Genomic DNA, 13,253 nt, shown 5'->3' with positions numbered 1-13,253 from the left:
CTGCCTCTACGGTTGGATATCTTCGAAGAGCGTTTCAACCAAACTGCCTGATGATGACGATGGCCAAAACCCAATTTAGACTGTAAAATATCTCTGCAGTGACTGTTGTCGAACGGGTGAGGGTGAGGTTTGGCTTCAAGGAATCTATGGTGTAGAGCAGGGGTCGGGAACCTTTTCAGCAGAGAGAGCCAAAAAAGTCAAACTAAATGTGAGTTTTTAAAGAAGACCAATCGTTTTAGAGTAAGTCTCTGATCATTTTTCTTTTTTTTTTGTAAAATAACGCTCTTATACTGAAGTTATACAATACATAAAATAGTTCTTTCGATTTATGCGACTTTTCTGGAGCTGGATGATTTCGATGCCATTGTCTTATTTACACGTTTATTAAACACCACGTAAGAAAAATCTTAATTTATCGTAGGGTCATTGAATACAACAGGTTCATCATTAATTTATTTTATTATTTTAATTTTATCAATGAGACGCTGATGATTTTACCCAATTATTCAACACAGCGCAGCGCAAAGGCACGAATATATAACTATAATTTTAAAGATTATTTGAACACTCTGATTTCTCTAATGTTTCACTTGAATGTCAGCAGAATTATTTATTACTTATTGTCTTAAGAAACGCCAGCTTAGATTTCTCTGAGAGCCAGATGCCAGTCATCAAAAGAACCACATCTGGCTCGCGAGCCATAGGTTCCCGACCCCTGGTGTAAAGTATCCTGCAGCCTACGTGCTCAATTAGTGAAAAACTGTAGTAATGGCCTTAAATGCAGCTAAAACGTGCTGCAGAAGTCTGATGTAATTTCTTATAAACCATGAGATTCTCTCTGTGTGTGTGTGTATGTTGGCCAGCTGCTGCGCAGTGTGCAGTAAAGCCCCTCATGTATATGTTGAATTAGGACGGATGCCCTCTGCTTTGCCCTCCTGTGTTTACCCAGAGCAATGGCTTGTCTGAATCCAGGAATGTGAGGAGTTGATCATAGAGACACACAGAGCGACTTAATTCCCTTAAGTCTAAGACCTCGCGGCCTAAACACACACAGGCCCTGTACCGCTGAGGCCAGCTATTTGTTTTTCCTCAGCTGCCGGGCGAGACTTCACACAGCTCGCACCAGAGGGAGCCCTGCTTTCCAGCAGTGATGCATTATGGACCATAGGAGGAGATGAGAGAGGGTTGATTGTCGCGAGGGAGGCGCGACACCCCCTCGGTGTCCTTTACACACTTCAACAACTTTCTTCCTCCTTCTCCTCCTCCTCCTCCTCCTCCTACTTCCCCTCGTCTTGGGAGACAATTTAACATACCGGGGCGGAGGCGTTGAATCGGTGTCACGGCCTTTGATCTGTCCCCCGTGCAGTGTGCTCACAGGAACACAAACGTTCATGTTTGTATTAAGTCTGCGGCTACTAACTTGAAGCCATTTTCAACATGTTTGTTATTGCTCAAGTGCCAAGGCAGCAGCTTTGGGACTAAAGGGACACAGCAGCCGACAACTGTTGGGCTGTTAGGGACCAGTGGACTCAGTGTGTGTCTGATAACTTGACACTTGTCCAAAAATGTTGGACAAAAAAGTGCTGGTGTCTTAACTACAAATATAATGGGGAAAAGTCGACCACTCGAATTAAAGGAAGATAAAATATTAAATTAACGACTCGTCCTTGAGTTCCATTAACAAAAAAAACAAAAAGAGGTTGTACTAGAGGGCGCCACAGAGTAGTCCGCCCAAAAAGGTACTAGAGGGCGCCACAGAGTAGTCCGTATAAATTTGTTGGACGCTCTTTTTCATACAACCCAACCTGAGATTTGGGGACTTCAGGTGGGAGGTGGGAGTCCCACCACAGCACCACTTCCATAAGTTCCATAAACAGATATCATGTTGCTTCGGGGCGAGAATAGATTCCACAGTTTAGTTCTACAGATTAGCTACCTACCTAGAACCACGACGTCAGAACCCGTAAAGGTACTGGCAGAAGACAAACCTCCCGGCGAGACTAAATAAAGCTGATAACGTTCCTGTATTTCTGTCCACCTCACTCACTCTCCCAGTGAACCAGATTTAGCCGTAGCCCTGTCCCATTTATCTGAGTGACGAAAGCCAGACAACTGCAGGAGTCGGCCGAGGCCCTGCCTGTGTTTGGACTGAGTTCACCCAGCGCCGCAGCCTTCACTGTACCCAGCATTCCTGTCAGTGACAGGAGTGAACGGCGCTGTACGTGCTCTTAACCTGCCTCGATTCCTGAGGGTTTTTATACGAGGAGGTGAGTTATGCAGTAAGGTTAGCGGCTGACTCAGCCACACTGCCCTGTTTGATCAATGGACGCAAGCAATTTTGCGATGCATATTTATAATTTTTTTGTGCTGTAAATCGTACTGGAAGTTGCAGATTTATCTGTTTGGGACCATTTTAATTCGCTTTGCTTCTCGTTAAACAGATTTGCAACGAGGCGCAGAAAATACCTTCATTAAAAAAACACATTTCAATCTTGGATCATCCAAGAGCCGACGTCACAGACTATCTATTAAATCCACTAGTCTCACTCGTTAGTTGGATACTAAGTCTGTCAGTTTGAAAAAAGTACAGAATCGCTGAATTACACTGACGGCGGTCGTTGGGTCGTGACATTGTCGGTTGTCAAACTCGTGTCAGAAACTCTACGGATCTGTAAATCTCACCGCGTTTAGAGTAAATAAAAGATGAACAGCAGCAGCTGATAAAGTTTAAATTCCTGTCGTTCCACTGGTTACTGATGCTGCAGAGACACTGGAGAACATTAACTACTCCTTATTCAATTATTAGTCAGAAACATTCAAGAAGGAAGTCCAGCACCGAACGGCTGAACGGTGACTAACAAAAACACAGGAATTTAGCCCCTCAGTAAAACAGAGACGGCACTTCCTGCTTCACCACCAGGGGACAGTCTGAGGTAGTAATAGATAAACTCACCACTTCTGTGTTTGTGATTTTGGCGAGCAGGTCTGTGAGACCCTCGCCCCACTGTGACTGGTCCGCTGAATCCAGCTGGAGGCCGCAGATCGCTGCCCCCACACTTCCTGTGGCAATCATGGAGGGGGGGTACATGGCAAATCTGAAATCTGGGAAAGTAGGAAAAGGAGAAAAGAAGAGTGAGTTTTCAGTTATTTCCGTGTGTTTGTGACTACTTCTCTCATTTTGATTTTTTTTTATTTTGAGTTTTTTTTACAATAATTCTACAGTCCACACTTTCCAACAGCTATTTTATGGCTAATTGTTAGCTTTTAACCTTTTAGAAAATAATCCAGAATGCCATCTTATTTCTAACATCATAAACACAACATTGATATTTAATCCATCTCTACGACTTCAACCACCTGAACACACACTGAAAAGTGCTGTCCTTTATGTTGACCTGATGATGACGTTTTTACGTCACACTTTTGCCATTTACGACTTCAGGTACATTTCTTCCAGAGACAATATGATTTAAAGATCCAGCTAATAAATAATCCCTCCATTGTACCGGGTCTGAACGCAGCGCTCGCTAATGACCAGAGGCCTGGATAATGAGGGGTTCACTTGGCTTGTAAAGGAGCTGAAAAGCAACTACCCTCACCCCACCCCAGCCCACCCCAGTCCCCCCTTTTCTCCAGCCCGGCCCCTTTTTTTTTCTTCCATCTCCTGAGTAAATCGTGTGCTCGCTGAAAAAAAGCCCCATAGCGCTTGGAAAGGGAGGAATAAAGAGGCTCAGTGCCTCTGCCAATGCTCACTGCTGTAGGTCCTTTTTCCACGTGTGGTCACAGGCGTGCGTCTCAAAGACCAATAACCTTGTTAGCTCCCCTCACTGTCATTCATAATGCAAATGAGACAGCTTGTGAACGGGCCAGAAGCCCGAAAAGGCAAGGCAACTGGCATAGAGGGGGGAGAGTGAGGCGAAAGGGAGACAGACAAGACAGACAGAGGGAGCGCGAGTTTTTCTCTGCTCACAACACACACACACACACACACACACTCTCAGCCTGTTCTTGCTCAACTTCTATCTTTCTCCTTTGGACGACACATGGCCTGCTCAGCCGGGGGGCAGTGAATGGCACACATGCCCCAGGCTTTGTTGCTGCAACAGGCAGCGGTTCGCGTTGGCGGCCCTCCTATCTTTTAGCATATTAATAGAGTGGCGGACCTGCATGAGGGAAGGCAGAAGAGTGTGACTCCATTGTCCAGAGTCATCACCTCATTTCACCCAATTGAGGCAGAGCCGGCATCCATTCCCTCTCTGCTGATAACAATTCAAGAAGACAGGCTGGACAAAGAGCACGGCTGGATGGAGGAGGGGGGGCGACAGGGGTCAGAAGGGGGTGAGGGGTGACGAAGAAGATGGGATGAACAGGATGGCGACAGGGTGAGAAAGAAGAAGAAGAGGAGGAGGAGGAGGTGGGGTGAGAGGAGAGGGCGCGAAGACAACGTCGCCGCTCATCACTCTTAAGTCTGCGTCCAGAGTCTTGTGAGGTTTTTTGGAAGAAGAAAAGAGTCGCCCTCCGGTGACCCTCAACTCCTGCCTCCCGTCAACCCCCCCACCGCCCCCCTCCTCCACGCGGCCCACAGGCATGCCTCTCTTTTTTGGGCCACCTATGGGCTGGAGGAGTGGGCAGCGGGTGCATAGAAACAGACTGCACATTAACATATTGCCATATTCAATTGCAAAGCAAACGGCACGCAATAGGCTCTGAAGGAGATTTTTCTTCCTTTTTTTTCTTTTTTTTTTATGTGGAATCAAAGAGGTAGGCCCTTTGATAGCTGTAAAGGCAGCCCCTCACTGCCTTTTTAACATGCACAGCCGAGCGCTTTCTCATCTTGTGGGCTCAGTGTTGACAAATAAATGAACTTATTATACACCCCTGTGTTAGCTGCTGGGCCTCCGCCAAGAGGCGATTTATTGAAGGCTACCTTGAGCCAAGAGGAAAGAGCAGACAAAGCCCCTCAGCATTACATCACTGCCGTAGGAGCACGAGTTTCTATAGTGGGGGGAAAAAAGGACAAAGGCATACACGGATTTACTGTACGTGTGCGGTGAGGCCGACTGACAGCCGCGGGAGACGGACACCCCCGAGAGACACAATGAAGCCATTCCTACATGGTTGAAGATGCAGCAGAGACAGACACACACACACACACAGACACACACACACGCAGCATAGATGCAGGTTTGTGGGAGAGCTGAGTGTTGGCCAGTGGGGTAGCAAGCTGATTTTTCGCACTCCAGACAAGACAGGTCTGTAGCAGAACAAGGACGCGCGCGTGCAGCCGATGCGGGCTGACACTCGGGCCTGGTGGCTGCTGCATGTGGGAGGAAGAATGGCCGTATTTTAGGAGGCCCTCATTGATATTCATGTTGAAGATAAACAGTGTATGTAGCTGAGTGGGGACGCCTGCAGTGGAAAGCTCCCAGTGAGCGGTGGCTGGCTGGCCTGGCCTGGCCTGCGAGCCTCTCACCCCCTTTCAATGGCCCTTTCTCCTCCCCGTGCCCCCTCGTCTCTGCTGCACCGAGTTCTTACCCCAATGAAACTTCATCCCCAGGACTCCGGTCCACACACTCCGCTTCCCTACATGGCCCACTCCTCCTGGGTGGCTGCTATGCACAGTATGCACATTAAACTTGTAAATTAATTAAAGTTGGAAAGTTGAACAACGGCCAAAAGAGGAAAGAAATTGCTCTCCTTTTCACACACACTCCTCCGGCTTGAGCGCTATAAATCAGGGTCTTGTATTCTATACGTGTAGGCCTCATTGGCCTTGTTTATTAAACCAGCAGCTCTACGAGGACCCACGGCCCGCTGACTGATTAGGGCCGAAAACAAACATCGTTTTGAAATTGGCATGACACTGAGCTTGTCCACCGACGGCCCTGCTGGTCAAAACACGTCTGCGCAGGGCTACTGGGAAGGTCCACGTCACGGAGCTCTGCAAGATGCACAAACAACATCTTCCTAACTGGATTTCCAGAGTGAGTCCACGTGTAACAGAGGAGATCAGTGATTAGGTAACAACTCCACTGGGCTATCATCGTATTACACTCTTGTCTTGTATCAGACTCTGTCACTCTGGAGACAAATGGAAAACAAAGCCTGCGAGGGAGAGTCTGAGTCATACTGAGTCAACCTGATAACTGCAGTTATGTACGGTTCAAATACTGTTCAGAAAGGTGTGTTCAATAGAGCTATTGTATCAACGCTTGTGTCCCGACAATGTCCTCCTCCGCTTCACCATTAGTAATATGTGAAAGTCAGATTAAAACAAGAGGACTCCTCTGCTCCTTCCTCCTTAGTCTCGGTCTGTGGATGAACTACAGTGACCTCGGCTGAAACAACATGATGTTTCTTAGGGGCAAAATGCTAAATGCTAACGCCGGCTGTCATTTCCCTGCGGTCTGCGGTAACAGGTGACAACTCAAAGGGTCATCGATTGACCAGCAATTTTAAGATGTAGCGACTAAAAACATTTATCAAATTCTTGTTGATAAAGTAACTGGATTCAAACCCAACGTCTCTCCCACTGCTGATGCCAACACGTTTGTCAAACTGGGCCAAAAAACAAAACAACAACCCTCAAAAGTATTACACAGCAGAGCTCTAATGTGGACTCCAACCTAAACATGTAAGTTTGCATTCCCAGACTGTTCTAGTGGGATCTCCGCGGCCTCCAAAGAAGGACAAATCTCTCTTTTTAGTGTTTCTGGAGTGACTCAGATGACCACAGTATTTAGAGTGTGGTGCTGATTATACCAGAAAGGTGAACGGGGGAGGGAAACTCAGGACATGCCACTCAGTGACTCACTGGCGTTCACATTTTTGGGCACAGACTGTCAGGAAGCGTCTTCCTGCCTCATCTGTTGACTGTACACCCGGACCGGACCTGACGATGAGGGATGATAATTTGCTGGATGCGGTGGGTAATTTGTCGAGGTTCTGACTCATCAAACATGAAGGGAGTTTTATGTCAACAAACACCAGTAAAGACCTTTTCTTTGACCACATCTGAGACGGATCATTCGTCCCCAGTGTGCCTCGGCCGTGGCTGGAGGGGATTCTTCATGCTGCAGTCACTTGGCCAGGAAGCTCCGGCGATCCTGCCTAAAGTCAAAGTGAAACTCAACATCTACGTCGGAGAGGTCACTAAAGTTGATGGAGCACAGAAGTGTATAACTGCTACCATGGATCATGTATCACATATTAGAGAATAATATTTAACCTTTAACCTTTATCCTGTAGATTGTCTAATTTAGTGGCATTTATTTACTTTTGCCCTTTTTTTTCATAAACGTTTTTTCTACATATTTCCTATTTCTGACATATTTTGTAGTTCATTTCTGCCACATTTTGCTAGTTTAGCTCAGGATGTCTAATTGACTTTACTTACATGGAACTTTATTTGAGCTACCTATGTTTTTTTAGCCAATCTTTAGCTTTTTATTGGCAATTTTTAGTCTAAATGTTAGTTACTATTTTGCTAATATGTATATTTTCTGCTCAATCTTTAAGCTGTTCCTGCTATATCTTACTAAAATGCTAGTTGTATCTACTGTATGTGGCTTTATCAATGAGCTAAAATGAAACATCTTTATTTAGCCCGGCCAAAAAGAAGCTATTATTATATTATTATAACTTAAATTTCAGCCATTTCTTGCCTAATTTTTTTAAAACAAACTTGAACTGCTTGAACACCCTGGTGACAGAGTCTTTGTTATCTAGTCACTGGTTAGTTTAAACTAACCAGCTAATCTCCCAGCTCTGTAACTTGTATCCATATCACTTTTGTGTCCATGGGGGACAATCACCTCTTTATTGCCGCACGGCGCTGGTCATGTTCCAGAATTTTCTTTTGCTCATGTTCTATAACTATTGTCACCATTCCATGCATAGCATTACAGAAAGCTGTAAGCGGTCCTTACAAAAAAAAAGAGTAGACTTTAATCCCTTCCAATATGGCGAGGAGCTCAGTAACTACTGAAGATAGGTTGGGGTGCATCTGTCTGCCCCGTAGACCCCGTCCATTCTCCCACTTTACCTCCATTGAATAATAATGGAAGAGGAAGCTCGGAGTGCTTGGTGTCTGTGTGTAGGAATGGAGGCTGATAATCTCCCTTAATGAGCTTGTTTCTGGGCTATTATCTGGCGGTCTGCCTCGGGGAACCACTGGTGTTTCCTATCAAGTGGCCCCGCAGCGCTGACCCTCGCATGGTTCTGCATATGAAATGTAAGGGCCGGGCCTTTTGTCTCCTTTCTCTCAGCCTCTAGCTGAGACCCCTGAGCCATTTGCATAGTTGTGAATGGACCGGCCAATGTTATTAATTAATACAGAGCCAGCCTGCGCCACCTGACAAAATCCCACCGAGTGGCTCGAACGGAACTGTTTCATCAAAAGAGAGGAGCCATTAGGAACGAGAGGCCTTATTCCCCACTTCTCCCTCTTGTTCCTTTGAAAACACAGAGCTGCGGTTTTTATGTGTGTTTTCTTTTGCAATACACGGGGTGCAGTGGAGGGAGTGGCGGGCGGATGGCGGCCTGAAAGGCCCGTGTGAAATAGCCGGGGCCACAGGTGACCCGTTGTCAAATGTCTCTGCGGACGTAAATCCTCCTGAGAGACCTCCACCTTCTGTCGCGTCTTTACCTTCTCTCAGCTACGCTCGAGGAGGATCCTGGGCAGATAACCCCAAAGATTTACTGCTGGGAACGTTCCACAAACGAGGTTTCGAATTCCCAGAGATGTTCAGATGCACCGAACTGTTGACTCACCCTCGCTCCCTCGGTCTCTGACTTACCCTCACTCTGTGTTTGCCTGGATACATGTCTGAGGAGAGTATACACAGATTAATGGCCTGTTGCTAATCCAGCGCTAACTCCAGAGAAGTCTCTCCTCTGAAACGCGATGGCAGGAGGACGACTCCTGGAGGCTCATAAATTTATTTCCACTGCCTCATTGAAGCAATTAAGGACAAAGTGCACGCTGGGTCTTTCACAATGTTGCTTTGGGAATTGGTCCGATCACTGACACGCTGTCATTCCTCACATTACTGCGCTGGCACAAAACGAGGGGTGAGAGATGTGGGGCGAGAGCAACTGATAGCGAGGCAGGATCGAGAAAAAAAAAAGGGAGTAGAAGAGGTTTTTAGAAATACAAGTGTTTCTCCTCCAACGTGAACTTTTGTTGCAAAGTTTTCTCACCCTTTCAAATGCATTGCACAATCACTGCAAGGGATTCCATTCTTTTGTGTGCTAAATACCTGTCACCTCCCTTGTTTTAACACATCTATCTCCCCACACATACCGGCAGCACAATGAGCCGTTTCCCATGAGTGTTTGTGGTTGGCATATCTGTTTGAGGGAGCTTTTTATTAATCATAAATAATGATTAAGATAACAATGATAAAAGATAACCGTGTCACGGTGCAAGGGTCTGGTTTCTCTGTCTCATTTGAGGCTTGGATGGAGGTGACGCAAACAGGAGAAACCTGCCCTGTACTGAATCTCAACATGGGAACTCAACATGGGAAAGCTATCATGTCCTCCAGCTGTGGGGTGGGGAGGCGTGAGAAGTTGGTTGCGGGGAAAAGGGGGAGGAGAAATATGAAAACATGACATGCCTTAGAATTGCCAGCGCAAAAACAATACACTTCTCTGCCTTTCTCTGACTCCTCTCTTCTTTCCTCTATCTCCGCTAACCCATCTCTCCAGATCAGGTTAAGGGCTCCCTGGTCCTCCCACGACTCGCTGGATGTTTGATCTTGAGGGAACAATTCACCTCAAGACCGGAGAGACAATGGCGTGCCTGCCTCCACCCCTGTCCATTCCTCTTCCCGACCCTGTGTGACATGGGAATGCCCCTCAACCAGGCTAAGTCTGCTTTGAAGTGTCACTGGATGCTCTGCGAGCCACTGATACGCCTCTCAAACACGACCACATACCAGTCGGAGGGAAGACAAACGACGGACATAAGACATAAGTGTCTAACGCTTAAATTGTCCTCCATGTTTTGGACTTGTTTTTTTTTTACCCCTCTGCAGGTAATGGTTATCACTTAAATGACTCGGGAGTGAAAAATGTAAAAAAGAAAAAAAAAAGAAAAGAAATTGGACATTAAAGCCCTGCCATGTCCTACCTGTGGCACAGAGGGCGATGAAGGTCTGGACGTGTTTGCGAATAAGTGCCAGCTTATCCTCAGGCAGTGGCAGCCGTCTCACAATGTGCTCAATGAAGTCATTTGGTGTCACCGCTGCCAAGTTCCACTTCAACTTCCCCAACACCACCAGTTCCCATTCCTGGACAGAGAGGGGCAGAAGGTGGAGGGCCGAGAGAGAGAGAGAGAGTTAGGACAAAAATGTTAATTAAACCACTTGTTTACATAAAATAACAAGGCCGTGAAGGTGACATGTAACTGCAGTTGCTGAATAAGACTCCAGGCCTCTTTAAAACAATACAAAAAAACAAAAAAACACCAGTGACCCTCTGCGGGTGATCCATGGACTTATTTGTGAACCCCGAGCCACTTGTTTGCAACCTGCTTTCTGACTAGGTGAAAAGAGAATTTTGGTTTGGTCAGCTGCAGGAGCAACAGCAGCGCCACCAAGCCAGGTGACCTCACAACACTTTCCTCCCTCCCAGTCTGTCTGTCTGGCATCTGGGGACTTTCCTAAAGAGGCCCACCAGAGGCTTTGCAGCGGGTGTGAGTGTGTGTGTGTGCGTGTGTGTGTGTGTGTGTACATGGAGACAGAGTATGGACAGAAAGACTGTGCTTGTTGAACAGGCTCAGTTATCAGCCCATGTTATCTTGAACAGATAAACACTTTAATCTCTGAACTCAATCTTTCCTTTATTTTAACTGACTGTTACAGGAGAGAATGGGATTTTTTAAAAAATCTATTTATGTAGTTTTTTTTTTTGCTTCCAAATCTGCTAAAGCTCTTCACTTGGTTCTTTCAAACAATATCGGCTTTCTAGGAAAGATTTATTTAGAATTATGTCATATCTTTTTTCCACATCTAAAATGGAACACAGTGATTGTTTGAGCTAAAAAAAACCCAACAATGATCAAATATGTCAGAAACTACAGGATCACAGCTTAATAGAATTTTTGATTCGGGTGTTTCAGGAAAGTTTGATGCAAGATTGTGCAGTGTGTGTGTGTGTGTGTGTGTGTGTGTGCAGGGCCATTAGGTGTGGCATACTTTTCTCTGCATTGTTACTTTCACTTCTTCCTAAAGGAGGTGATTAACGGAAGAGTCAGTGACTAATTTGGGAAAATATTTCATGGTGTGGTTCCGGGCCTGCAGCCCTGTGAGTAGGACTATGAGAGAGAGAGAGAGAACGGGGGAGGGAGAGAGAGAGAGAGAGAGAGGGAGGAAGCACCAGGTCATGAGATGATTCAACATGGCTGCCACTGAGCCTGCTGTCAAATCAATACTTGAATGAACACAGTAACAGGGAGGTTGGTGAGAAGCTGCTAACGTAGCGTATATCGCAACTATATCCAATCGTGCACATTCTGATGACTCGGCACTTATGACTCTGGAGTCATGCTGATTATGTGCATGACAACCAGTCAACTAAACCTAACCTAGATTTGCAGGCCATACTTGCACGTCCTCCTCACGCATCGTCCCCCAGCCATGCTTTGTCATCAATTTACCACTAAATTGGATGACATCTTAGAGTGTTTCCTTTGCATTGACTTCTGTTCCGTTCGTATAGAACGGTTTGCATTTTTCTGGTCAAGCACTTCCTGTCTGTCCACTGGGCCTCATAGACCGCCGCGTCTTTCTATCTCGTTCACAGTTCAAGTCCTTCTCCTTTGATGCCATTCTGCAAGAACCATAGTTACAGTGCCGTGACAACCTTGCAACACAGACTATATATGCTGACAGAGTGGCAGGCGGCCACTTCCTTCTGCTATACCGCCTTCCTCTGATCACACCTTCTTTGTAACTTTGTGGTTCTCTTTACAAGAAATTGTTAGCAAAGATGAGGAAAAAAAAAATCACATGCCCTGAGCAGCTGATCTCTGTTTCCTGTATCTGCGTGTCAGCCAAAATACTGCCTTATACAGAAACAGTGAGAAGAGGCCTCAGCAACCGGTTCAAGGGCTGAGGGCTTTGTCTCCAGACTGTGCACAAAGGTAGGGCAGCTCTGAGTGCAGCTCTGAGTGCAGCTCTGAGTGCAGCGCTGGGCTGCGTGCGTTTCTATATACGAGATCTGACCTCTGGCTCACGGCGCGCCACTTTAAAAAAAAACACACATTCCATTTACTTGTCAATCCTACGACTATAACACAGTGACCGCTGAGGGCCAGAGTGAAGATTGAACGTGACACAACAATCACCAGCAGAAATACATTCCAGGAAATTAACGGAAGCCAGAGAAACCGCCAGAAGCTCGTCAAGAAGTGGAATATACTGCAGCAATCAGCCCAGCGGGTAGAGCCGCCAGTCAGCCAGCGAGCGAGCGAGCGAGCGAGGCAGGCCCACAAACATCAGCCACGTCTGAATCATAATATGTGGCCTCTTTCACAACATGGGTGGGATTGGTTGTTGTTTACCGAGGAATGTTTATGTAGCACCGCAGTGCAATGGGGAAATAGTTATCTGATGTGAGACTGAGTTAATTAATTGGTTCGCACTGGTGAAAGCATCTGGAGATACCGGGCCCAAACAACGCAAGACTCTGGGCGAACACGTGCACGCAGCACGCTGACCCTATGGACTGGTGTGAATGTTAGAAAACATGTCAGGATCAGACAAAAAAAGGCAGCGTGACATCATATCAGAAAACGCAGAGTTATTTTTGGACGAGGGCTAAACTGTAAAAGGCAAACTTGAATTTCTCTGTGTCTCCCTCTCTCCTCTCTCCCTCTCTCCCTGTAGCTGACAGGAACAGAGTCAGAGCTTTGGCTGCAGTTCAAGCTGACCTCGTTGCTCTATGCAAATATCTACCACCAGATGGCGATGGAGACCATCATAAATGCTGCACGGTTACAGTACAGTCCAGGAGGGTCTTGTACAGTAAAGAACGTCCTTGTGGAACAATTCACTGTGGAGCTTTGTGCTCCTCCTGTGACGGTGAAGAGAGTGAAGTGAGGAAGGCAGCGGAGTTTGAAACATGAGGACGTTTTTGATGTGATTTTCAAAATGTCCACACTAACCCTTCTACTGTACAGCCATACATTCATATTATCAACACATCATTTAAAAGGTGACTTATGTGCAGAAAACAAGACCAACACG

The 13,253-nt window shown here is 46.3% G+C and overlaps 1 protein-coding gene across 2 annotated transcripts in view; it reads right to left on the bottom strand.

Annotated features, from left to right (window-relative positions):
- LOC103379657 (G1/S-specific cyclin-D2-like) overlaps positions 1-13,253 on the bottom strand; it is a 33,587-nt gene that overhangs the window by 18,213 nt on the left and 2,121 nt on the right. For both annotated transcript variants that reach the window (XM_008311270.3, XM_008311273.3), the window contains exons 3-4: positions 10,136-10,295; positions 2,954-3,102 (exon numbers count right to left, since the gene is read on the bottom strand). In XM_008311270.3, the coding sequence (XP_008309492.1) occupies positions 2,954-3,102; positions 10,136-10,295 (309 nt within the window). The remainder of the gene's footprint in view (positions 1-2,953; positions 3,103-10,135; positions 10,296-13,253) is intronic.

Source organism: Cynoglossus semilaevis, chromosome 6 (assembly GCF_000523025.1).
Source record: "Cynoglossus semilaevis isolate Cse_v1.0 chromosome 6, Cse_v1.0, whole genome shotgun sequence".
In the NCBI taxonomy this organism is placed as follows: Eukaryota; Metazoa; Chordata; class Actinopteri; order Pleuronectiformes; family Cynoglossidae; genus Cynoglossus; species Cynoglossus semilaevis.
The sequence above is the reverse complement of the archived record's forward strand: the minus strand, read 5'-3'. Positions and strand labels throughout refer to the sequence as shown.